This window comes from Ochotona princeps, chromosome 6 (genome assembly GCF_030435755.1).
Source record: "Ochotona princeps isolate mOchPri1 chromosome 6, mOchPri1.hap1, whole genome shotgun sequence".
NCBI lineage: Eukaryota > Metazoa > Chordata > Mammalia > Lagomorpha > Ochotonidae > Ochotona > Ochotona princeps.
The window spans coordinates 1,550,407-1,577,293 of NC_080837.1; the positions used below are offsets into that span (position 1 = coordinate 1,550,407).

The window sequence follows — 26,887 nt, forward strand, 5'->3', positions numbered from 1 at the left end:
ACCAGAGAGGATGGGACAGACTTTGTGCTATGGCTTGGTGGCTTCTTTCTGAGGCCTGTGTGTGTAACTCAGCCACTTACAGGGCAACCTGGTGACATCCTGGACATTCCAACCTAATGTGAGTGAGCGTGTGTGCATTTTCACACCATGGCTTACCAAAGAGTTTCATGTTTCTAGACATGAAAGTTCTGGAAGGCTTGAAGCTCTGTTGTAAAACCACAGGGCAGTGAGATGGCAGCTGGACCCATGGGTCACTTGCAGACCACATGGTTAGGCACTAGGAACCCTACTCGAGTAGAACTGGACTGAAGAAGGCACCGAAGCAAGCCTGGCTGTTATCCTTGGGGACTCTGAGAGATGTGGTCATTTGACCATGCAGGAGGGAGAAGTCCTGATGCAAAGCTTTTTCTTGATGTCTTGGAGCCCCCGAAGTCCCAGCATTCACCCTGTGGCTCTGTGGGAAGTTTCCAAAATCCAAGACTTGTAAGAAGCAAAATTTACTTTGGGGATGTTTGTTTATTAGTAGCTTTTAAGCAAACATGGGCGTTGTTGGAGAAGAGAGAGGTGGTGATTTTACAGATCTTATGAAGAATTCTATGTGCTATTATGGGTTGTTCAGATGGCCATAGGGCAGGTGTCTGGGTCCTGTCTTATAAAACTCATTGATTTTTTTTCCCCTTGGTAGACTTCAATCAAGTGTGATCACTTTAATATCTGTAGCTCTGCCACTTATAAATTCATTGTTAAACATTGATTTTCACTTATTTGAAAGGCAGAGTTACAGAAAAAACAAAAAACAAAACAAAAAACCCCAGATCTTTGATCTACTGGTTTACTCTCCAAATGCCGGCAATAGCCAGGACTGGGCCAGACCGAAACCAGGAGGCAGGAGCTTGCTCTGGGTCTCCCATGTGGGTGCAGGGGCTCAAGTACTTGGACCATTTTCCACTGCTTTCCAGGTGCCTTCGCAGGGAGCTGGATTGTAAGGATGTAGCCAGGTCTTGAATTGGGATGTTTGTGCTATAGGTGGTGGCTTTATCTGCAATAGCATGATGCTGGCCCTTGGAAATTCCACCTAAGCTGATGGCGATGATGAGAAAGAGAAACATGAGGATGGAAAGTGGGTTGAGAAAGTGTTTGTGTGTGTGTGTGTGTGTGTGTGTGTGTGAGAGAGAGAGAGAGAGAAAGACCTGCAATGATCAGGGGGAGAGGAGGGGAAGGAATAAGGAATGAGTTGGTAAGAGGCCAGTCCTGGAGCCCTGGTGTGAAACCTGGGGATGCTAATGCAGCAGGCCAGCTGGCCCACACACCCCTGACCCCAGCTGAGGCTGGGTCAGTACTTGTGGGACACTGAGTGAATACCTTTCTAAGAGACTTTTATGTAAAGTGATCAAGTGTGAGTTCTGTCTTTGCTGAGCAGGATGGCTTCATTCATTGCTGGTGTAACACAGCTGCCCACCTTGAACAGTGTATTTCTGATTGAAAATGCATGCACGTCCACATTCTGAGGTTTTGTTGTGGGACCAGAGACATTCCTTTGCACCTGGACCCCATATACCACGCCCTCGGCCCCATTTGAGGTTTCCACAGGAGGAGTTTGGGAGTGGAAGTGAAAGTGTAGGTATATACGTATGCATTGATTCTCATTTGTTTGTTTGTTATTCGTGTCCCCATCAGGTACAGTTGTCTCGGCCACGCCTCCATCTGCCCTTGGCATTTTTATATTTCCTCCTTGGCTGGCTGGCTGCCTACCTTGAGGCTTCTGCAGGCTTTCAGCTCTGCTTTTGTGTGCTCACCCTTTCCTTTAGGCCCCTACTTCATGGGTTTGTGTGCAATTGGGACATTAGGTATTTTTGGTTTTTTTTTTTTTTTTACTAAGCAACAGGCATAGACAGGCCAGGAAAAGGATCATCTGGGAAGAGGAGCAGGAGCTGGTGGAAGTGTGTTTTGCCTCAGGATGTGCCTGTTAGGACCTGGTCTTAGACACATGGCATGAGCCACTGAAGCGGAGGTGTGGAGGAAATAAAATGATGCGGAGACCACCTGTATCACAATGGCTGGCACAGTATTGATTTTTCTCTGTGCCTGGCATGACCCTGTTGTCATCACTCACTCCTGGGCTGATGGTATTTGCTAGAACATTCTATACCCAGAGGTGGTGGAGCAGGGTCAAGGGGAAATGCAGGGCCAGCAGCCTGCTGCTGTTGTATTTGTTCTGGGTGCTGTCTAAGCTGTACTTCAGCAGGGTTGGAAGCATGTATCTGTGTGCATGGGGCCAGTCTCCACAGGGAGACTGCGTAAGAAGATGCTTCTACAGTGGCAAATCTTAAGACTTCCTTCCTCTGGCTCTTGCTTCTCTCCCGACCTGTCCCTCTGTGCCCTTGGTGTTTGTTGGGCCTGAAGATGGAGGAGGCTGTGGCCGCTGCACACCTGACTCAGAACACTCCTTCCTGGGGAGGGAAGTTGCCTAAGGGTGTGCACCTTCCTCCCACATCCACAAGCCCTGGCCCCAGGGATCACATGTGGCTGCAGGAGTTGGGAGGCTCCCAAACATGTCCCTCCCACATGTATCTCTCTAACACCTGCCGCTCCCACACGTGCCCCTCCCACACTGTTCCTCCCACACATGTCCCTCCCACACGTGTCCCTCCCACACATGCCCCTCCCACACGTGTCCCTCCCAGTGTTTGTTCCTCCCTCATGGATCCCTCCCACATATTTCCTCCTGTGTCATTTCTCCCACATGTCATTCCCATGTGTGTCCTTCTGACACACATACCTCCCACACACGTCCTTCAAGTGTGCCCCTCCCATGTGTGTCTCGCCCACACATGTGTATCTACTCCCATACCTCACATAAATCCTATGCGCATGTTTTGCGGAATGTTCCAGTGGCTTCATAACTACAAGTGATGTTCATAAACCTCCCATGAAAGACCTTTGAAGCGTTTCGTGGAGATTTTGGAAGGCATGAGTTCACACTCTTCCACTTAACCTTGGAATCTCAGTGAATCCCACTCTTGTAAACTGGCACAGGCTGATGCTGAGGAATACAGTGGTGACAAAAACTCCTTGACCCATGGAACTTAGGTTCCTTGGATGGAGGGACACTACTGGGAAAGGACTTGTATGATAGAGAAGCTCATGGGAATGACACGTGTGGTCAAGACACACATGGGGAGACATATGTGGAAGCGGCCTATGTGGGAAAACACATGGGAGGGGCATTGCATGAGGAAATAAGGGCACTGCAGAGGAGAGATGGGCCTAAGGGATTATGTGCTTCAGGTAGGTTGAGATAGGCCTGGTAGAAACAGGAGCCCAGAGGACAAGCAGAGCGACAGCCTGGTGTGCAGGTACAGCCTGCTGTTGGCATTGTACCACAGTGTGTGTAGGCTGCTGAGTAGGCTGTGAACACACTACCTCAGCCCGCTGTTGGCGACTGCCCACAGTGTGTGTAGGCTGCTGAGTAGGCTGTGAGCATCCAACCTCAGCCCATTGTTGCCGACTGTACCACAATGTGTAGGCTGCTCAGGAGGCTGTGGGAGCACCACCCTCAGTCTGCGACTGTACCACAGTGTGTGGCCCCGGCGGAGCCCAGAGCCTTGGGAGCTGAGGTGTGACATGCTTTGAGGTTGCTGTTTGTTTGTTTAACAAAACCACAGCATGAAGGAGTTAGTGGGCAGTGCCAGAAAGACTCTAAGAGACTCTTAGCAGGACCCAGCTTGTAACAAGGTTTCCAGCACCTTGGCTTGCTTGAAGGAAGTGGGGCAGGTCATTCTGCCCCTCACTTACAGATGAGGAATTCTAGGTCAGTGGGAGTTGGTGATTAGCCTGAGGTCCCACAGCGAAGGAGCTGTGATGCCTGCATTGTTGGTGCAGGGCTGGGGAACCTGTTGGGTATTTTCAGCATCATTTGGGGGACCGTATGGTATTATCACCTTAGAACTTAGCCCACTGTAGCTATAGTGAATTTTGACTCCTGCCTGCAATTGCCTCAGCAGGCAGGGTTTTTGGGGCTCAATGCCAGTTTGACGAACAGTCTCCTATTTAAGCTGTCTCCACAATGGTGTGCAACCAGGGGTGCTGGAGTAGGGTTACTGGTGTTGGAATCCACCCAGGATGCAGGGATCAGTGTGTCCCGACCCGTCCTATGAGCCTGGAGGATGGCACTCCGCGTCCTGGGAAGTCACAGCGCTTGTTTCAGCCTACATCTTCCCCTATGGGGAGGGATACCGAGCTAAGGACACCCTGGCAGAAGAAAACGCTTCCATCGTATCCAAGCGAAAGCTGTGTTTGTCTCCCTGGAACTGGTCCCACCTCCCTGGAGCTGGGCCCCACCCAACCTCAGACCCTCAGACCCTCACAGTCTGCAGCAGGAGAGGGAAATCTGGTTATATTTCTCATAGTCTTGCCAAGGTTCTCTCCCTGCCCTCTCGCTCTACCTGGGTAATTCCTCCAGCATGAGGTGAGGCCACCAGAAGTAACGGAGCAGAGAGAATCTCTGGGGACTGGTGCCCGGTCACTGTTGCTGCTGTCCTGCAGTCTGCCAGACATTGATGGGCGGATTCTCCTAAGGATCACATGTCCTGGTCTCCTCACTGTGCACTTTCTCCAGGTCTGCTAGGGCCCTGGCTCATTTCCATGACAAAGAGGTCAGTCTGGTTCTGGGGTTGTCGGGCTTGGGGAAGTCTGGGATCCCCATGGGGTTTGTTCCTTGCCAGCCCTCCTGTGGTTTTTCATGGGTAGAGCCAGGTTTAGATCTCTTCACTATGCCAGATACTTCAGAAAGGTTGAGGGGGAAGGTGGATGTTCTTAAGATGCCAGTTAAGGGGCAGGTGTGTGGTACAGCAGTCATACTGCCTCCTAAGCCACCCACATGCCCTGTCAAAGTGCCTGGCTTGGGTCCCACCTCCTTCACTCCTGATTGCAGTTTCCTGTCCATACACACTTTGGAGGCAGCAGCAGGTGATGGCTCAAGCGTTTGGGTCCCTCTGTTGCCACCCATGTGACAGACCCAAGTTGAAGTCCAGCCTGACCCAGCCCTGCCTCTTATAGGCATGTGTGTGTATGTGTGCGCATGTGCATGAGTGTGTGTGTGTGTGTGTGTGTGGTGGGGAGGGGCAGTGAACCAGCAGATGGAAGCTGTCTTTTCATTTGCCTTTTTCCTCTGTCTTCCAAATAAAAATGAAAATTAATAAAGAAGAATATTAGAAGATGTTGGTCAGGATACCATGTACCCACCTTGATGTTCCTGGGTTCAATTCCCAGCTCTGCTCCTGGCTCCAGCACCCCCTGGTAGGCACAAGTGATGGTTCAAGTAAGTGGGCCATTGCCATCCATGTGTGTAATCTGGATTCATTTTGGAGCTCCCAGCTTGGGCCTGGCTCGACCCCAGCTGTGGTAGGTATTTGGAAAGTGAACCAGCAGAGGAAGCCTTCTTCTCGCTCTCTCTCTGCCTTTCATAGAAAACAAAAACAAAACAAAACAAAAAAACCCCAAAAGCAACAAGGAAAAAATCCCCACTAAATTTGGAGCTGCTGTATTGTTCACCTTAGCTGCCCTCAAGTTTGTCCTTGGACAAGTGTCTTTGTAGGATGCTAGTGATCTGAGGTCAATGACTGCTCGGGCTGCACCTGTCCCTCCCCCTTAAGACCCCCCAAGCCCCCCGACTCAGTGACTGCTGGCAGTGTCACCTGTCACCTCATGGAGGCTAAAGCCTGGAGGCTCTGGGACATGAAATGACCCAAGACCACCCAGTGTGGAGCCAGGATTCCAGCCTGGATGTGCTGCATGTGTAAGGTCTCACGCTGTTTGCAGTACACGCTGCTGTCCTGGGCCCATTGTAGCCACCCATACCTTCCCTGTAGTTGTTGACAGGTCTCAATCAGGGCTAGGGACAGTGAGGCTCTCCACAGCTGTCCTGTCCATGGTAGACCAGAAAGGGCTGAGGGCAGATTCCTGGAGATGCAGGGGTCGGCAGGAGGGGCAAGGCCCACTTTACTCTGGCTTCCTCCCACCCCAGGACTGGCTGAGAGGCACAGATTGTAGCCTGCTAGATTTTTTCCCACCTACCATCTGGCTTCTGCTGTTGTCCCAGTTCACAGGGTAGGCACTAAGGCCCCCAGAAATGAAATGTTCTGATTCCTTGTGGGTGCAAGTGTGAAGCTGGGATTCCACCTGAGTCTGCACCATGGTCAACTCTGCAGTGGCCTCCTGTGGATCTGGACCCAGAATGTCTCCACCAGGTCCCATCCAGTGCCTGGCTCACATGCCTTCTCCCTGGGATGACGATCTGCCTGCTGCGGTCAGGACGCAGTCACAGACCCCTTGTCTGATGCTGTGTTTCCTCCACAGGGTCCTAGGCTCCATCCTGCTGCTTGGGTTCCCGCTTGTCTACCCACAACCCTCCACTGACCACAGAAAGGTAAGTAGATGCCTGGAACCTTCGTTCTTGCTGTGGGGCAAGGTCCCAGTAGCCACCACTGCCAGCTCTAGTGGGTGGGAGGAGGGAGAGAAACACTACTTGGACCAATGTCTGCCCATGTTGCATTCTTCTTGGGCAGAGCTCAGAGAAGGCATCTTATAAGGGATAGTGGTAGGACAGAGAAGCACCAGTATGGCTCTTTGGCTGTCTCCAAAGGCACCATAAGGGCAAAGGGAGGGTTCCTGAGAGGAGAGAGCCATGGCTGAAGCTATACCAGAGGTCTCCTGATGGTCACTGCCAGTGGTGGTCAGGCAGGGAGGGGGACGTGGAGGAAGAACTTGTCCCTTTCTTTCTCTCCACCACATCCAAGGGCCCTCTCTTTGGCTGAACTGACCAACAGACAAGAGACATGAAGCCTTGGCTCATTCTCTAGAAGCCAGACTCCCAAGTCACCAGGAGGGGTGGAGAAGGGTGGATAGGGCATTGGGAGAGGGAGTGAGTGGGCCTCACTAACCAAGTTTCCTCCTAGCCTGTGTGTAGATCATAGCGGTGAACCATCCAGCCTTGAGCCTCATGCTGTCCTATGCAGAGCGAATGGGGCCTGACCAATGTGGTTTTAGAAACAAGTATAGGATATGACCCTGAGAAAGGCCCCACAACCCCGTTGACTGTTGAGGCCCCCACAACCCCTTTGTGAAATTCAGTCTCCTGAGAAGAAGGTAGATGTTTGCTCCTCGGTGTGATGGAGTCGGTCCGGTCCCATCCTGGGTACGGAGCTTCCAGAAGGAGGGTGGCTGAGAAGACAATTGCTTGGATTTTGCTGCCAGGAGTCCTTCCTGGGAGCGTTCTTGGCATTCTGGTCCAATGCGTCTTCTGTTTCTTTTTCCATGGGTGTTTTTCCCACTGCTTCTGGGCCCATGTGCGTCTCTGCCGTACCGTGTGCCCTACTCAACCGTCTGTTCTGTGAGTGTGGGGTCTTCCCAGTCTTGCCACGTTCACAGCTCCGGAGCCTAGCGTGCAACATGGTGAAAACACTTGTGGAATGACTGGCTGGCAGAGGGCAAAGCCTGGCTAACACCTGACCATCCTTTGATTGGGTTCACTTGGAGGGTTACTCCTGGCTTGTCCACATGTCAGGACAGACTGCTTCATATCGGCCTTATGGCAGTTGTAGCAGGTATTTGTGACTAGCGTGGTCACAATGTTGATGCTAACAGCAGTGCCTCCCACCTACTAACCACCACCTTCTCGCGCAAGTGGTTACTGTATTAGGAACAGAAGCAGTTTTGCAGGTGACTGTGTTGCTTTGGTTGATTTTTTTTTTCAAGCTACACTGGTGGATCCCTACCTTCCTCTTTCTTTCTTTCCTTTTTTTTTTTTTTATAAATTTATTCTATTTTTATTGGAAAGTCAGATGTACAGAGAGGAGGAGAGACAGAGAGAAAGATCTTCCATCCGATGATTCACTCCCCAAGTGAGCCGCAACGGCCGGTGCTGCACCGATCCAAAGCCGGGAACCCTGAACCTCTTCCGGGTCTCCCACACGGGTGCAGGGTCCCAAAGCTTTGGGCCGTCCTCGACTGCTTTTTCAGGCCACAAGCAGGGAGCTGGATGGGAAGTGGAGCAGCTGGGATTAGAACCGGCACCCATATGGGATCCTGGCGCATTCAAGGCGAGGACTTTAGCCGCTAGGCCACGCCGCTGGGCCCGAGATGGCATTTTTTTAAATTATTTATTATTTTACTTCATTAATTACATTGTATTATGTGACACAGTTACATAGGTACTTGGGTTCTCCCCACCTCTGCCCAAACCCTCCCACCATGGTGGATTCCTCCACCTTGTTGCATAACCACAGCTCAAGTTCAGTTGAGATTCCCCCATTGCAAGCGTATACCAAACATAGAGTCCAGCATCTTATTGTCCAGTCAAGTTCAACGGCTTCTTAGGTATACCCTCTCTGGTCTGAAGACAGAGCCAGCAGAGTATCATCCCAGTCAATTGAAAGCTCCAACATACCATCAGCAAAAATTTACATCATTATGGAATTAATTGACATAGTAATGAGTAACCAATATGTTAAAAGTAAATGCGAGTTCCCAGCCACCTTCTGTGACCACCTCACCTACACTTCAATTTTAGTTTATACACAACATATAACATTCAAAACATAACATGTTATACATAAGATCATATCATCTTAAATTAAGGCAAACATGTGGTATTTAACCTTTTGGGATTGGCTCATTTCCCTTAGCATTATGGTTTCCAGTTTGGCCCATTTGGCCACAAAGAACTGCATTTTGTTTTTTTTAATAGCTGAGTAGTATTCCATGGAGTAGATGAACCATAGCTTTCTTATCCAGTCCTCTGTTGATGGGCATTTTGGTTGCTTCCATGTTTTTGCAATTACTGATTGTGCTGCTATGAGCATAGGAGTGCATGTTGGTTTCTCATAAAACAAGTGTTCTGGATATATTCCTAGGAGTGCTATTGCTGGATCATACGGTATGTTGAATTTGAGTTGTTTGAATATTCTCCATACTGATTTCCATAGAGGCTGTACCAGCCTGCAGCCCCACCAGCAGTGGAGTAGGAGGGTTCCCTTTTCCCCGCAACCTCGCCAACAGTGTTGTTGGTGCTTTTATGCATGTGGGCCAGTCTTACTGGCGTTAGGTGGTACCTCATTGATGTTTTAATTTGGATTTCCCTTATTGCCAGGGAACTTGAGCATTTTTTCATATGTTTATTTGCCATTTGGGTTTGTTCCTTTGTGAAGTGTTTGCCCATTTCCCGTGCCCATTTCTTGAGTGGCTTGTTTGTTTTGACATTTTGGTTGTTTTGTAGCTCTTTGTATATTCTGGAGATCAGCCCTCTATCCCCTATGTAGTGTGCGAAGATCTTCTCCCATTCTGTGGGTTGCCTTTTTACTTTGTTGATTGTTTCTCTAGCTGTACAGAAGCTTCTTATTTTGATGAGGTCCCAATTGTTTATTTTGGTCTTGATTTCTACTGCATTTGGAGTCTTTTTTAGGAAGTGAGGGCCTACCCCTAAGTGTTCCAGTGTGTTTCCAACATATTCTTCCAAAAGTTTGAAGGTTTCTGGATGTAGGTTTAGATCTGTTATCCATTTGGATCTGATCTTAGTGTATGGTGAGAGATGTGGATCTATTTTTTTGTTTCTGCAGGCTATTAACCAGTTGTCCCAACAGCATTTATTGAACAGACCTTCCCATTTGCCTGGATTGTCGTTTGTCTTTTTGTCAAAGATTACTTGGCTGTATCTGTGTGGGTTTCCTTCTGGTGTTTCTATTCTGCTCCATTGATCTTCCTCTCTATCTTTGTGCCAGTACCACGCTGTTTTGAGAACCACTGCCCTATAGTATGTCCAGAGGTCCGGAACTGCTAACTTCCTGTTCTTCAGGATGGTTCTAGCTATCCGTGGTTTTTTGTTCTTCCAGATGAACCTTTGGATCATTGTTTCCAGTTCCATGAAGAATGTTTTGGGCAATTTGATTGGGATTGCGTTGAATGTATATATTGCTTTTGGTAGTATAGACATTTTAATGATATTGATTTTACCTATCCAGGAGCATGGGATGTTACTCCATCTTTTGAGGTCTTGTTCAATTTCTTTTTTAAGTAGTTTGTAGTTTTCTTCAAATAAGTCTCCTACATTTTTGGTTAGATTTATTCCCAGATATTTCATACTTTTCTCTGTTATTTTGAATGGTATCTTGCTGGTTAAGTCTTTTTCCATCTTGGGGCTGTTCGCATACACTATGGCTGTTGATTTTTGTTCATTAATTTTGTACCCTGCCACTTTACCAAACTCTCGTACAAGTTCTAGCAGTCTCTGTATTGAGTCTCTTGGCTCTTCTACATAAAGAATCATATCATCTGCATATAGTGAGAGTTTAACTTCTTCGTTTCCCATTTGGATTCCTCTGATTTCTTTTTCTTGTCTTATGGCCTCAGCGAGTACCTCTAGGACTATGTTGAATAGTAGTGGAGAAAGTGGACATCCCTGTCTTGTTCCAGATCTCAGTGGGAAGGGTTCCAGCTTTTCTCCATTCAGTATGATGCTGGCGTTGGGTTTTTCATATATGGCTTTAATTATGTTGTGGATTTTTCCATCTATGCCTACCTTGGTTAGGGTTTTTAGTAGGAAGTGGTGTTGGAATTTGTCGAAAGCTTTTTCTGCATCTATTGATACTATCATGTGATTCTTGTTTTTCAGTTTTTGGATGTGGTGTATCACATTTATGGATTTGCGAATGTTGAACCATCCCTGCATTCCAGGGATGAATCCTACTTGATCTGGATGAACGATCTGTCTGATGTGTTTTTGAATTCTGTTGGCTAGTATTTTGTTGAGAATCTTAGCATCAATGTTCATCAAAGAGATAGGTCTGTAGTTTTCCTTCTCTGTTAGTTCTCTGTCTGGTTTTGGGATTAAGGTAATGTTGGCTTCATAGAATGAGTTTGGAAGGGTTGCCTCTTCTTCTATTGTTTTGAAGAGTTTGTAGAGGATTGGGGTCAGTTCTGTTCGGAATGTTTTGCAGAATTCTGTAGTGAAGCCGTCTGGGCCTGGGCTTTCTTTGTTGGGAGGTCTTTAATCACTGATTCAATCTCTACTTCAGTTACGGGTTTGTTCAGGTCGTTTGTTGCCTCTGAGCTAAGTTTTGGCAGGTGGTAGAAGTCTAAGAACTTTTCCATTTCTTGGTGATCTTCTGACTTGTTGGAGTACAGTGCTTTGTAGTAATTTCTAATCATGGCCTTAATGGATGCGGTGTCTGTTGTTATGTTGCCTTTTTCATCTTTGATGCTGTTAATTGTTGCCTTCTCTTGTTTTTTCTTTGTCAGTCGGGCCAGTGGGGTGTCTATCTTGTTTATCTTCTCAAAAAACCAGCTTTTTGATTCATTGATTTTGTGTATGGTTTTTTTTATTTCTATCTGGTTGATTTCCTCCCTTGTTTTGATGATTTCTTGTTTCCTATTGTGTGTGGGGCTCTTCTGCTGTTGTTTTTCCAATTCCTGGAGGTGTGTGTTTAGTTCCTGTATTTGGCGCCTCTCTTGGGCCTTGACATGAGCTCCAATTGTGATGAGTTTACCCCGTAGCACTGCTTTGGCAGTGTCCCACAAATTTTGGAATGTTGTGTCAGAGTTTTCATTGGTTTCCATAAATTTTTTGATCTCATCTTTAATTTCTTCTCTGATCCATTGTTCGTTTAATAGCATATTGTTCAGCCTCCAAGAGTTTCTGTATTTCCTGGGGCATTTTGAATTGCTGATTTCCAGTTTCATTCCGTGGTGGTCTGAGAGGGTACATGGTATGATTCCTATCTTTTTGAAGTTATTTAGTCTTGCTTTGTGTCCTATCATGTGGTCGATCCTGGAGAAGGTGCCATGCACTGCTGAAAAAAATATATAATCTGTGGCCTTAGGGTAAAAAATTCTATAAATATCTATCATGTCCAGTTGTTCTATTGTTTGTATGAGCTCTGTAGTTTCTTTGTTGAGTTTTTGTTTTGTTGATCTGTCTATTGTTGTTAGTGGGGTGTTAAGATCACCCACTATTATTGTGTGTATATCTATGTCTCCCCTTAAGTCTGTGAGTAATTGCTTCACGTAGCTAGGTGCGTTTGAATTTGGTGCATATATGTTCACAATGGTAATTACTTCCTGATGGATCAGTCCCTTCACCAATATATAATGTCCTTCCCTGTCCTTTTTGATGTGTGTCAGATTGAAGTCCACATCATCTGAAATTAAGACAGCTACCCCAGCCTTTTTTTCTCGTCCATTGGCATGAAATATCTGTTTCCAACCTTTCATTTTCAGCTTCTTCGAATCTCTTCTGGTTAGATGTGTCTCTTGTAGGCAACAGATAGTTGGGTGCTGTTTGATAATCCATTCTGTTAATCTATGCCTTTTGATTGGTGAGTTCAGGCCATTTGTGTTAAGAGTTAAAATTGAGAGGTTGTGATTTTGCCCTGCCATACTTGTTTTTGTGGGTGTTGATATCTGTGTGATTGCCCTTCCTTGTGTGGACTTTAGTGGGGAGACCTTCCTGTTTGCCATCTTTGCTTATAATTCACCTCCTTTTTTTCTGGAATTAGTGCATTTCTAAGGAGATTTTGTAGAGCTGGTTTTGTGCTGGCATATTCTTCTAATTTCTCTTTGCTGTGAAAGTATTTGATTTCGTTCTCAAATACGAATGAGATCTTTGCTGGGTACAATATTCTTGGTTGACAGTTGTTCTGATTCAGGATTTGGAAGATCTTTGTCCATTCTCTTCTTGCTTGTAAAGTCTCTTCAGAGAAGTCAGCAGTGATCCTGATTGGTTTTCCCCGGTATGTGATCTTTTCTCTGCTTCGTTCTTGTCTTAGGATTCTTTCTTTGTCTTCGTTGGAGTGGAACTTGAGCACCATATGTCTGGGTGAAGATCGCTTTGGGTCATATCTGCTGGGAGTCCTCTGACCGTCCTGGATTTGGGCTTGGTTCATGTTCCAAGTGTTTTGAAAGTTTTCCTGTATAATTTCGTCGAGCACCATTTGCATTCCTGACTCTTTTCCTGCTCCTTCAGGAAGGCCAATAATCCTAATATTCGATTTTCTGAGGTTGTCTTTCATTTCTTGTATGGTCTTATTGGCTTTGTTCAGACTTGTCTCCAGCTGTTTAATGAACTGGGTATGTTCGTTTTGTGTGTCTTCCGTTTCAGAGATCCTCTCTTCTGCTGTATTTGTTCTGTTGGTTAGGCTCTCAATTTTGTGCTCTAAGTCAAGGATTTTACTTTTCATTTGTTGTATTTCTGAGGCTATGTGGTTCTTGAATTCCTTGAAGTCCTCCCAGTTCTTCTCATTGTCTCTGACATATTTTGACATTATTTTTTTGAATTCCTTGTCTGGTAGATCTTCTATGTCTTCATCTCGCATCTCTGAAATAGACATTGGCTTTTGATCCTTTATTGGTAGGGTGTTGGCACTCTCATCTGGATCATTACCTTTTCTGGTATTTCTTCCCATTGTGTTAGTGTTTCTTTTTTGAGAGACCTAGGCACCAGTGTGCTGAGGGGTCTCCAAGCACTATCCTGTAGAGATCGGAGTCTGCAGGCGTGGAGTAGCAGGGTGTGGGAATTTTCAAGGCACTTTTGGTGCGTCTCCAGAACACTGGACCTCAGGGCGCCACTTCCAGGGCCCAGCGGATTCAAAGTGCACTCTCAGCTCGTCCCCTACAGGTATGCTACCACAGGGCGTGGGGGAGTGAAGGCACTCTCTGTGCGCGCCCCCTGTGCACGGGATCACAGGGGTCAGAGGATTCTAGGTGCTTTCTCGGTGTGTCCCCAGTGCCAGGGACTGCAGGGCGTGGAGGTTCCAGGTGCTCTCTGGGAACGCCTCCTGCACGCGGGTCCGCAGTGCTCTCCTGGTGCGTCTCCCAAGCACGGGACTATAGGGCGTGGGGTGTTCAGGTGCTCTCTGGAAGCGCCTCCTGCACAGGCCCGCCCACCCCAGCGCTTGCAGGGGACCGACTGCCCCAACGCTAGCACGGGACTGCCCAGCCCAGAGGCGTGCTTGGGTTCCTGTGGGATAGCACCGCCCAGCTGAGTGCCAGACCGCAAAGGCACGGGGGAGTATTCAGTGTGCCTTTTGCCTTTCTCCTCAGCGCACAGGACCACCGTGCGTCACCTCCCAGACACAGTTTTGGCAGTTTCGAGGCACTTGCGCTGTGTCCCTAGACGCTGGAGTCTCGGGGGGGGGGAGAGGCGGGGAGACGAGCAACAAGGGTGTTCAGGCTCTGTGCATGCCCCTGGGGGGCCAACTCCCGGAGCCTCCAACCCACCACTGTCCCCACCCAACTCACTCAAACCTCAGGTTCTTGCAGTCTGCCTCTTCCTCTGGTGGGAACCCTCGCCGCGGGTGTGTCTCCCTGCTACTGCGTCCGTTGCAGGTCCCGGCGGGTGCAGGCAGATGGAACCTGGAGGCTGCGGCTGGTGCAGGTCCCGGAGGGGCTTGGCGACCAGGGTGGGCGGATGCCGGTGGGTCCCGATGACTCCAGGTCCTGATGTCCGCAGCGGGCGCAGGTCCTGGCGGGTCCTGGCGACCAGGGTGAGCAAGTGCCAGCGGGTCGCGATCACCGCCGGTCCTCACGGCCACAGCGTCTGCGGGTCGGTCTGCGGGTCGACTGTGGCTTTCAGCGTCTGGTAACGCTAGCATGCCATGTCACAGAGGTTCTGATCCAGCTCTCTGCTGATGCGCCTGGGAAGACAACAGATGATGTCCCAAGTTCTTGGGCTCCTGCCACCCACGTGGGGCCTCTGGTTTCAGCTTGACCAAATCCCCAGCACTTGCAGAGTGAACTCGAGATGGCATTTTTTAAATAGTCATTTACATGGCTCCTAACTTGGAGGATGTGCATCTTAGAACGGTTTTGGGGTATCGCAGACACTGCCTCCAGCATTACTGCTCATGACCCAAGAGAGGTGGGAGGCAGTGTTTGTGTGTGTGGTGGGCATCTCTTGGTGCTTCTCCAAGGCTTATGTGCCCGTCTGCCCTCCTGGCCCAGTCTCCTAGACTCTTTCCCCTTGGCAGTAGAAGCAGTCCCTGAAAATCCAGAAGCAAAGCAGTGCTCCTGGGGCATTGGAACTCTTTGCAGGTTCTTCAGCTGTAAAGCCCATCACACTGATTCTGTGGGCCCAAAGGAAGCCATGGATGAGCTTCATGCATGAGCTTGGCTATGTTCCCAATAAAACCTTCCATTCAAAAATGGGTTTTTGAGCTAGGTGTGGCATCCTGTGCTGTGGCCGGGTTAGGAAGGGGTTAAATGTATGTGTGTATGTCTGTGGAGTGTGTCTCCTCCTGGAACTTTTAAGAAACGCAAAGAATCCGGGAGGGAAGGAGTACATTTTCTTACATGACCGTGCAAGGCTGACAATTGCCATCTAGCTATTTTTCACGACTTCAGTAAATCAGAGTTGACTGGTGGCTGACCCCCAGACTCACTCCCCGTTTTCAGCAGGGAATGGAGGAATTAACAAAGCATTTACAGGGAATCCTGCGGGGACATTAATCCGGGCACGTTGCAGCTCTGTGTGTGGGTAGATGCTGGCTACCAAAGACACGCCTTTGTTTTCTCATGATGGCGATGGCGTCCAGCTTTAGCATATGGAAGCATTTCTGGAGGGAAGGGTCAGTTACTCTCTGGCAGGGAGACGTCATTTGTAAATGCTGTCGAGTGAACTGCCCGTATCCTGGTGGCTGGATACAGCTCTACGGAAACCATCCCATCCTAATCAGGAAGACGGAACCCTGGCGAAGAATGGCTCTTTCCAGAAGGGATCCCCTTGCTCCTGCAACCTGAGCAGCGTCCCAAAGCATTGCTCAGCCTCCGTCTGCTCGTGAGACGTGGCAAACAACTGCATTGTAAAAAAAAGTTTCCTGGGTTTCACTTGTGTATAAGGAGGGATAAAGAGCACGAACACCCTTGACCAAGTCCTTACTAAGAAGAGTTAAGATGTGAGTTAGGGAACTTTTGTAGACCGCAGGGAGCTTTTCTGTGCCAACTGCCATGCAGGTGGGCGTGGGGCCATCCCCTGCTCTACCCAGGAAGGAGCCGCAAGACATGAGGAGCTCTAAGCTCCTGCGGAAGAAAAGACAGACATAGACGTTACAGCTGCTGAACTTTATTTTGGGTACATGTTTTTATGAAAAGTATGCATGTGTAGAGTTGGAAACTAGAAATAGGAAATAAAAACTCACCCTCGAGGCCCACCAGCCAAAGGGAACTTCACTCTACTGTTTAGAAGCTTCTGAACACAGGGAATAGTGGCACTGCAGGGTGAAGCAAGGGCGGGAGGGTGTTTGTGTTGCTGTCTGATCAGCTGGTCTCGTGGCAGCCAGGAGAGGGCCTCCGGGGAGTCAGAGCCACTGTCCACTCATGCAGCAGTGCCCTGTGCAGCCAGGACATGGGTGCTTCTTGACAGCGGATATGGAACTTAAAGCTGCAGAGGAGCACACACAGTTTCACGCTTCACAAAGCATCTCATGATATCACTGCTGCCCCGACAAAGGGGAAAGGAAAGAACAGTCAGGGTTTAGGAGAAGGCATTAAGGGAATGTCCTCCTAATGAGAAGTGGACAGATTTCTCTCTTTTTTTTAAAAAAATATTTATGTGAAAGGCACAGGCAGGGTGAGGGGGAGACAGAAAGAGATAGAGAGATTTTCCATCTGTTGGTTCACGTGCCTGTGGGCTGCGATAGCCACAACAGGGCCAGGCTGAAGCCTGAACAGATACAGGACCCAGGAGCTTCTTTCTGCATCTCCCACGTGGGTGCAGGGACCCAAACACTTGGGCTGTCTTCTGCTGCTTTCCCTGACATCTGTCAGGGAGCTGGATTAGAAGTGAGCAGCCAAGACCAGTGCCCACATAGAATGCTTGCATCCCAGGCAGTAGCTTAAAGCTACCTCCCCCACCTCCTCCACCCTGAAGATTTCTTGCACAAGTCTGAGAGGCACTAACCATCAGGGAATTGTACTTCATTAAAAGTATAGACATCTAAACATCAAGGCATCATAAAGAGAGCAGAACAATAGGGTGAAGACTTCCAAATAATGCATTTGGCGAAGTTTCCTATTCAAAATGTGCAAACCATTAGAGAAGAGTTGAATAGCCCAATTAGAAAGTGGACAGATGACTTGGGTAGTCAGCTGGCGTGAGAGACCATCCAGGATCCAAGTGAGCCTAGGAAAAGGGGTTGGATCACAATCATGAATCCCAGGCCTGGGACTGTGACATAGCAGGGTATGCCTCTGCCTTTGCGTAGTGGTACTCCGTTAGGCTCCAGCTCAAGTCCCAGCTGCTCTGTTTCCAAACCAGCTCCCTGCTAATGTGCCTGCAAAAGCAACAGAGGATAGCTCAAGCCTTTGGGCCCCTGCATCCACATCGGAAAACCAGAAGCAGCACCTGGCTCCCAACTTCAGATAGGAGTAAATCCACAGATGGAAGACGTGTGTCTGTTTATCTCTGTTTATCTGCAAATCTGCTTTTCAGATAAATAAATAAATCTTTTTGAAATGAATCTTTTAGATTGCTGAGGTGGGCTGTTGATGCAGTGGCTGAGTTGCCAGTTGGGACTCCTACATTCATTCCATGTCAGTGTGCATGGTTTGATTCCAGGCCCTCTGCTTCTGAGCCAGCTTCCTGCTACTGCGTACCCTGGGAGGCAATGATGACCCAAGGTGTTGTGTACTTGCCGCCCTCACAGGAGACCTGGGTGGAGCTTCTGGCTTCAGCTCTGGCTAGTACCAGGATGTGGGAACTTTTTTCTGTCTCTGGCATGGACTCCAGAAGGAAGTCCTGGGATTTTCTACTTGAGAATCCTATTGCTAACCCCTGTCTGCTGCAAGTGTTTGATCTGTTGACACTGAATGGAAACATGGAGGCTGCGTATTCTGTGCTGAGGACATGCTGAGCCATCCCAGTGATCCTCACAAGAGGCAGGGCAGACGCTGGGCAGCTTGAGCTAGGGAGACTGGGAAGTGGGGCTGGCATTCCACATTGTACATGCAAAAATGGTACACTTTGAGTTTTGAGAATTCCCTCTCTATGACACCCTTTACTCTGATTTCTTGCTTTTTGTTTGGTATTTAATTGTGACTAAGTTTAGGGGCAACAAATCTTTGTCTATATGTAAATATTTCTTTTTCCCCAAAGTGTTTTGCTCGTCTCATAGGAACACACACAGTCCATGAGGAGAAATTCCTTCCTTGCAAGTTTACAGTTCCATCTGTCGCAGTATTTAAAAGTAAATGCATTAGGAGTTTGTTTTTATTGTCTGGACAAACTGTCCTCTCGTGGCTCTGCCTCAGACATGAGCTCTGAAGCTGAGCTGTCGAGGCTCATGGTTCTGCGCATTCTGACCCTAACAGAGTGACTCCGGGACTATAAATGGTTCTAAGAAAAAGGAGTATTTTATGTGCTTTAATTTTTTTTTCTCAAAATTTCCATTCCCTCCCACACTTTTACAAACCCAAACCATAAAAGGTGCTTTTTTAAAAATAACTCCTAAATTCCCCCCTATGTTCTGTTTCCAGGCCAGATAACAGTTAAGACAAGATTTGGAGAGACGGAAGAACTTATCGCTGAGGCCACAAATCTTAGTCTTTGGGAAAAAGAAACGAAGCCTGCTTGTTAAGGCTAGCTCCTCCTGTGAGGTGTTGACCAAATCTTTAAAAAGGTGTTTATTATTGTTTTCATCTACTTGAAAGACAGAGTGACAGTGAGGAGTGGGGTGAGGGGAGAGATAGAGAAATGTCTTTCATCTGTTGGTTCACTCCCCAAATGCTAATGATAGACAGGGCTGAACTAGGTTAAGCCTAGGATCTTAGGACTCCATCTGGTCTCTCACATGTGCTGCAGAGGCTCAAGTACTTGGACCATCATCTGACTCCCAGAAAGCATTAGCAAAGAGCTGGATTGGAAGCAAATGGCTAGAACTCTGATATGGAATATGACTGCCTAACCTACTGTTCCAACTTTTCCACTCCTGATTCTTTAAAAATGAAAGGAACAGATTATTTCTTTGGGAGGGCAGCATGGAAGAAGAAGACAGAGTACTCCGATTTGTTGTTTTTCCCCCCAAATACAACATGGCAGAGCCAGACTCTAGATGGGAGCCTGGAACTCAATCTGGGTCTCCCATGTTGGGGGCAGGGAGCCACCTACTTGAGCCAACATCTGCTGCCTCCTAGGGTTCGCATTAACAGGAAGAATCACCCTCATGACCCTTGTCACCCTTTGAAAGTGGGTTAAATCCCAAGCCAATCTCCTGGACCCCTGGAATTTCTGGTGTTGGCTGCTGGTTTGCTAGAATTCCCTGAGATAGTAAGTACCCTTTGCCGTGTAGGGTTCCAGTCTGGCTACGTGCAGACAAGTCAGCCTGGATGAAGCTACACCTGTTAGAGGACCATGTTTTGAACTTTGTTCAGAATATATCAGCCACTGGCAATTGTGGCAAGTCCCCCTACCTCCTTTCTGGGATGCCAAAACCCACGTGTTAACCTGGTCTCTCTGGGAGGTGTTAGCAATCATTGGTGTCCTCGCTGCACAGGCGAGAGGTTTGAGGTCATAAGCCCAAGTTTCCTTCCATCTTATTTAACTTCCTACTTTGTGTTAAAACTCCTAGCATGGAGTGTGTTGCTGGGTAGTTTGGTTTCTTTAACCCCACAGCTTTAGGATGTGCTCAGAAAAGATGAAGGATATGGCATATCAGAGTATGAGTGAAGTCTTTGTTTAATCTTCAGGGCTGTCCCTGGGTACCACGGAGAATACCCTGTTCTCTTCTTTGTTCTGCTCCAGTGCTCGTGTTGAAGGTTGAGGGTGCGAGTACAGGCTATGGACATCCCACTTGCACAGGAAGGCTTTTGGATTTGTTCTTGGGTCTGACACTGGGGGCGTGTTAGCTGCAGATCACCCCTCCTTCCAGGGACACAGAAGCTGTGATGGTGCCGGTGGGAGGTGCCTGGGCAGGGCCTGGCTGGGGTTTGGGACCACAGGGGTGACAGTGAAGAGGTGACAGCCATGCTAGTCAGCCACCCTCTCCATGCAACTGAAGCCGCTGTGAATTTCATTGCATAGATGAGAGTAAAATTCAAAGAGGGGGACTCTGAGCTCACTGTTATAAGCCAAGCGTGAATTTTTGGGGATGTGGTGATCAATAATAAATTAATGAATGAATGAATGATTTAATTCATTAATTAAATTAATTAAAATGCTGTGTAGAGAAAAAGGGTTACTCTGATGGTGGTTGGTGGGGAGGGAAAAGCCCCGAGCAGTGTCTTGGGGTGAGGAATAGCAAACAGGGGGCTGGAGAAAGGCTGGAGGTGTGCTGTGTGCCCTAGAAGAAGTGGAAACCCTGAATAGGGTCCAGCCCTGGCCAGGGGAACCCATCTCACATAGCAGTGACCTATGGGGGTGCTTCAGAAAGTTTATAGATGTTCTTCTGGTGCAGAAAGTTCTCCGAGGCCATGCATAGCTTTTTCTAGTACACATTTTCCATCACTTCTGCTTCCAAGAGGCAGAAAGGAAGAGCTGAGACACAGCTCCCACCCACTCCCCAAATGGTCCAAAGCAGCAAGTAGGGTGGGAGAGGCAGGGCTGAGGCTGAAGCAGGGGGTTGACAGCTCAGTCTGGGTCTCCCACATGCATGGCAGGAGCCCAGGCACTTCAGTCCTCACAGCTGCCTCCCAGATTGAGCATCAGCTGGAAGCTGAAGTTAGGAACCAGAGCTGGGATTCAAATCCAGACATTGTTGTTCCACAGAATGCAGGTGTCCTAACAGGTGTGTTAGCTGTGAGGCCATGTGCTCCACCCCTGTGAAGTTTATTGTCTTCCCCATACCCCTTTCCATACCTCCTCACTCCATGAGTGATCCATGAATTATCCTGTAGCTGGATTGGCAGATGCTCCGTGAAGTGACTATTGAAGTGACTGAGCTTAGGCTGGCAAAGCCAAGTTCATAGGGCCAACAGTTATCAGCCTTTCCAGGCTGCACTCCCAGAGGCTTGCAGGGAGTCACTCAGCCTCAGAGATGTGCCCTGCTCCTCAGATGCCAGGAGGAGAGATGGCCCTGCTGCAGTCTGTGTTTCCAAACCCAACAAGCTGCGCAGCGGGAACGCCAGAGAGTTCCAACTGACAGCAGCTTCCAGACAGAAGCCTCCCGCTTCCTAGAGGAACTCAGGACATGGGTCTGAGTATTTTGGATCACCCCACCATTGCTGGTCTGACCCTTCTGTTTGGAGCTAGCCGAGGTTTGCTGCACATGGAGACACCACCTTGGCCTCCACACCAGGCACTTGGAGTGAGTAGTGGGTGAACTTGGAGATGAGGTTGGCTGTAGGTGGGACACATACCTCATTTGTTGGAATGTGGCCTCTCCCCCAGCAGCAGGATGGGAAGCAGGATGGTATCCCTTGTAAGCTGAGGATTTGTGTGCAGGATAAGAGGACTGAAAGACACCTGCCAACATGAAAGTCCTGCCCTTTATGTGCTAAAGGCAGAGAGAGGATGTGCAGCCTCCCCTTCCGCATGTGGCTGTCAGGGGTCTCCTCAGTGGCCTGGTGTGGGACACTCTGGACAGACACATCAGTTGATAACTGGGCAAGAAAAGCTGCTGTGCGGACAGGAACAGGCCTTTGTGTCCAAGTGCTGCTGCTTTCCAGGCACTGGACGCTGAGAAGCTGGGGCCGAAAGCAGTGGCTTCTGACAGTTCCAAGGCTGTGGAATTGGAGACAGATGGCTCCGCTGGCTCTGAATGCCTGTTCAGTTGTGAATCTATGCAAACTACATTCGTCCTGTAATGCTTTTCAGGCTTACATCAGCCCCGGACACTGCATCTGCATTTCATTTTTTTTTTTAAAAGTCTAGTTATTTTTATTGGGCATGCAAAAGTATACAGAAAGAGGAAGAGACATAGAGAGGTCTTCTATCTGCTAGTTCACTCCTCTAATGGCTGCAACCACCAAAGCTGGGCTGGTCTGCAGCTAGGAGTCAGGAACTTCTTCCAGGTCTCCCATGTGGTTGCAGGGGTACAAGGCCTTGGGCCATCTTCTGCTTTCTCAGACCGTTAACAGGGAGCTGGATTGGAAGTGGAGCAGCTGGCACTAGAACTGGTGCCCATATGGGATGCCACAGGGCAGAGGATTAGCCTGTTGAACCATTGCACTGGTCCCTGCATCTGCATTTCTAAAGAGAACCAAGGATGAAGTGTCCCGTTGTTCATTTCTCCACAACTACGGCTGGCTTGACCTGCCCAAGCCTCTGCTGGAAGCCAGGTTGCTGGCATGTCACTTGTTGGGCCTTGCTTGATTGGAGCCAAATCGTAAGATGGGACTGATGTTGGGGTTACCAGATGGCTCACTTCTCTAGCCAGCCTTTGTGTTTGTCAATGTTTCCCCACTGCATGTTTTCCTTGATCATGCCTGGCAAGTGCTGGAAAGCCGTAAAAGGATGAATTTGGGCTGTTTGGGTGCAGGGATGAGTTTGGCCTTAGGCTAAATGATAGAGAGCCCAGTGCAGAGAACCCAGAAGCTCCCTTGGCCTCAATCCAAGCCCCTGAGCCTTGCTGCTCCCCACCATCCCACCAATGGAAGCTTTGCAAACAGGGCACCTGGTTCGGCTTGCTGCCACCTACCACTCTGCCCTGCTGCTCACCTAAATCTGCACCTGGCAGCAGGGTTTCCATGAGACGGCTGTATATCTTGGTTTGCTCACAGGCATGACTCCGTGGCCAAAGTTGAGATAACAAGGATGCCCTTCCAGGAATGCAGTCAGGACAGGCAGAGGCTCTGGGAAGGCCCAGGGAGTTCCTGTGAGCTGGGCACAATGCCTCCTGGTAATCAAAGCCCAGGGGCCCCATGGGTGTGGCCACTCTGGGCCTTTGATCTCCTGATTGCTTCTTTCTCCCTCCTTCCTGTATTCTTTCTTTCAACTAACATTGTGGAGAGCCCGGTGCAGGTCCACACCTTGAGCTAGAGGCTCACACTGCCTTGTCCCTAGGCGATGCAATCTTGTGTGGTCAGAGCATCCCCATCACACAGTTGTGCTCACTGAGGATGAGAGCTGCAGGGGGAGACCGCCCTGTGTGTGCTGAGCTTTGCGGGGCTTGCTGGCACATGGAAGCACCAGGAAGGGAACAGTGGTAGCTAGCTTGGGGGCAGCAGAGCTTAACTCACCTGGGTACCACTGGCTCCAAAAATACGGTGCTCTCAGCCCTGTCTGCAATGGTTGTGTTAGGGTGGCTGCTGGTGGGCCCTGCAAGTCTGTAAAATTGTGGTCTGACGCAGTAAATCTCAGCCTGGGAGGCTCGTGCTGCTGGATTGGGGAGCTCACAGAACCTGAATATGAACATGAATTTGGGCATGTGGTTGGTGGTCAGGATGGCTGCAGAGCTGCCAGGTGACCTTTTATCGGTCACACTGTGTAGCCTGCCTTCTAATTGATCCCTGAGCATAGGTGAGCAGGAACTAGGTAGAGTTAGGGGAAGATTCTGGAGGGACTCAGATAGAAGCACAGAGCAGGTGGGTGGTGCTGTTGGGCATCAAAAGCCAGTGCTGGAGCCGGTCCCGGTGGTTATGCCTGAAAGGCCGAGAGCCACATTCTTGTTGAAACTCTGGAGGGCCTAGTACAACTACACACACCCCCACTGGAACATGTCCATAGTCTAGTCTTTCCCTTGGGGCAGGGAGTGGAGAAAGGCAAGTTCCTGCTCTTGAAGCTTTTCTGAGACAGGTAGAAGCCAAGATACAGCTGTGGCACTGAGTCCTGGGGCCTCTATGTTCTCTTGCGAGCTGGGCGCTGACCTGGCTGGCTCAGTGGTGGTCCTGGGAACAGACCCTGAGGCATGTGGAACCCTGCACACCACACGGAGTTTGATGCTCATATTTGGCCTAGCTCACAAGGCCAAACCAGAAAGCCAACCTGCCTTTCTCAGAAGTGGGTCTCCCCTTTCCCCTGTCCCCCGACCCTTTCTGCTGCTTCATGTGATTTCCAGAGGATCTTCTACTTCTAGCAGCTTCCAGCTTCAGGATGCTTTTTAGGCCCAGGTGTTTGACCGGGGCTAGCCTCTGTCTCCCCAAGTCTGAAGGTCAGAACCCTCCCCCATTCACCCCAGCATGGGGAAGAACCTGGTGGGCTATCCAGACTGATTTAGACGTCAAGACAGCTCAGCTTGCTGTTCCGTGGGCCATGTGACTTGTCTCTTGTCCTCCCAGGCCATGAGGAAGATGGCTGTACTTTACCAATCCCCAGAGGACCCTCCACAGTAGAGTCAGGAGGTGGACAGTGGCTGTAGGGTGGTGGGTGTCAGTCTGATAGCTGTGTGGCTGGGACATAGATGATGAGCAGGTATCATGGAGAGGAAGGCTCGAGAGAGCGGCACTGGATGAGGCAGTGGGGATAAGCTCAGGGTGCGGACAGGAAGGGCACCACGGCGTGACCTTTTTGGTCAGGGTAGCTCATAATCTACAAGTGCACCCAATGAAGGACACTCAGAGTCTACTAATGTCAGTCAGATGGGGATTGCCAAGAATCCAATGTGTATCAGATGGCTCACAGTCCATTAATGCCAGTTGGATTGGGTGGCTTACAGTCCCCTTGGTCATTCAGTCCTCTTGACTGGCAAGGATCCTTGGGCTTAGTTCTGTGCAGTGGCCTACCAGGGATCACTGAATCTGTCTCTGAAAGACTGTGCTGCCCAGACATCCCTCTGTCCCCAGCCCCTCCGTGCCTTGTTCCGTTGAGACGGGTCTAAGCTGAGCCTGTGTCCACTGCCCTGAGGATTGCTCGTAGGCTCCTCCACATCTCTCCCAGGCTACCCTTCTTCCAGGGGCTTGCTGCCTCAGTTTACCCATTTGGGGAGCAGGGGAGCGTGAAGTACAGGAGTTATCAGCATCATTCCAGGGTAGCTGTGAGTGCAGATGGAGTTCTGTGTCAGGTGGTACCATATACAGCATCAAACTCTGTGTGGTGTGCAGGGTTCCACATGTTGCAGATCTCTTCCCAGGACCACCACTGAGCCAGCCAGGTCAGTGCCCAGCTCGGACCTTATGTGACTTACCCTGGCCAGGTGTTCCTGGCATCATGAAAGCCGGTGTGTTTTTGGATAAACTCTTTGCATCTGACCCACGTGATGCAGACTGCAGGGCTACCCTCCAGCATCTCGTGAGTCACAGCCACATTCCTTTCTCCCCTGCTGGCCAGCCCTGGAAATCCCCTGCTGTATAATTTTACTCAAGGCCCGGTTTAAAAACAGCCTGTGTTCACTGTCTGACAGTGGTACGCCAAGAGGCATGCTGGATGCCAGGACCCCTTGGCATGGGTGCCAGTGGAGTCAGGGCCAGGCAGAGCTGGGTCTCCACAAGCACCCCACATTCCCAGTTCCCAGCCTTTCCTTGTAAGCTGACTCTTGCTCCCCTAGCCTCCTCTCAGCTACAGTGCCAGTGCCCTGGGGGCTGTGTCCCTGCCAGTGTCTCCTCTGCATCTGTCAGTCTGCTGTTTTGCCATGACAAAAGCCAAGAGTCTATCAGGACACTCATGGGCCTCTGAGGAGCAGGATTTCTCTTCCCTGGTGCCTTGAACATTTGGGGACAGATAATCTGTATTTGTATGTGTACGTGCCCGTGTGTATGTGTGGCGGGTATGTGTGAGTGTATGTATATATACATGCATGTGTGACCAGGTATGTGCACTTGTACATGTGTGCACATGTGGTAGAGGACATATGTGTTGTTCATGTGTGTTGGGTGTGTGCATGTATGCGCTGGTGCAGTGGGGGCATGCGCATCTGTATGTGCATGTGCATTGTGACAGAAAGTGTATGCATATATGTGCATGCCTGGCAGGGATTGTGTGCATTTGTATGTGTGTGTGTTTGTGTGTTGCAGGATTATATGCATACATATGTGTGTGTGCAAGTGCGTGTGTGGCAAGGGGTATTGCATTTATCTGTGTGCATCCATGGCAGGAAGTGTGTGCATGTGTGTGGCAGTAGTATGTGCATGTGAATGCATGCATTAATCACATGTGGCAGGGTGTGTACCGTAGACTGTGGTAGTTTCTCATCCTCTATCCAGGAGACAGCAGTGGTGTCACCAGCCCCTGTTGTGACAGTAGCCACAGGTGTCCCTGGACATGCGTAATGTCCCCTGCTGCTATACCAGGCTGAGAACTGCTGATCTAGAAGCTGCAGCAGGAGGTTTATTGGAAACCCTTAGAGTCCTCCCTTCGTGGGCAGGTCCCAGGGACAGTGAGGGTGCCTACCAGTACACCCTGACATTCCTGGGAGCTCTTTGTCACTTCTACTGCTGTTTTAGTCCCCGTTGTCTCAGACTGGCTGCTCTGAGCCTGTCCAGCTGTGTTCAGGATGTGTGGACTTAGGGAGGGTCTGGGGGCGAAGCAGTGAAGTCCTGTGAGTTCTGGGTGCTGTCTGGTCTGGCTGTTCCCTGGCTGTGTGAGTGGGCACTCTGTGTATAACATTAGCATTCAATCTTGGTGGTAGTGTGGTCAGGGACCACCGAATGCCTGGATTTTGCCAGTGGGATCTCCAGGAAGAGATACCAAAGAGAATAGGGCAGTGGGAAACTGGGGCATGACTTATGGGAACACATCTATCAGGTTCTCAAGAGTTCTCATGTGTGTGTGGTAAGAGCCTGAGTTCCTGCATGAGATATGGGTTAAGTGTTGGCGTTTCTACTTGTAATAACAAAGCAACCAGCAGGGTAAGCCTCCACATGTGACACAGACATCCCATACGTGCGCTGGTTCAAGTCTTGACTGCTCTACTTTCAATCCAGCTCCTTGCTAATGTACCTGGGAAAAGCAGCAGAGAATAGCCCGAGTGCCTGGGCCCCATGCATCTACATGAGAGGCCCAGAAGAAGCTTCTGGTTCCTGGCTTTGGCTTGAC

The 26,887-nt window shown here is 49.3% G+C and overlaps 1 protein-coding gene across 1 annotated transcript in view; it reads left to right on the forward strand.

The window, feature by feature from the left end:
- The window catches only part of THSD4 (thrombospondin type 1 domain containing 4), a 369,969-nt gene that overhangs the window by 21,127 nt on the left and 321,955 nt on the right, over positions 1 to 26,887 (forward strand). Inside the window, exon 3 of the mRNA XM_058665429.1 lies at positions 6,358 to 6,427. Within this exon, the coding sequence (XP_058521412.1) occupies positions 6,358 to 6,427 (70 nt within the window). The remainder of the gene's footprint in view (positions 1 to 6,357; positions 6,428 to 26,887) is intronic.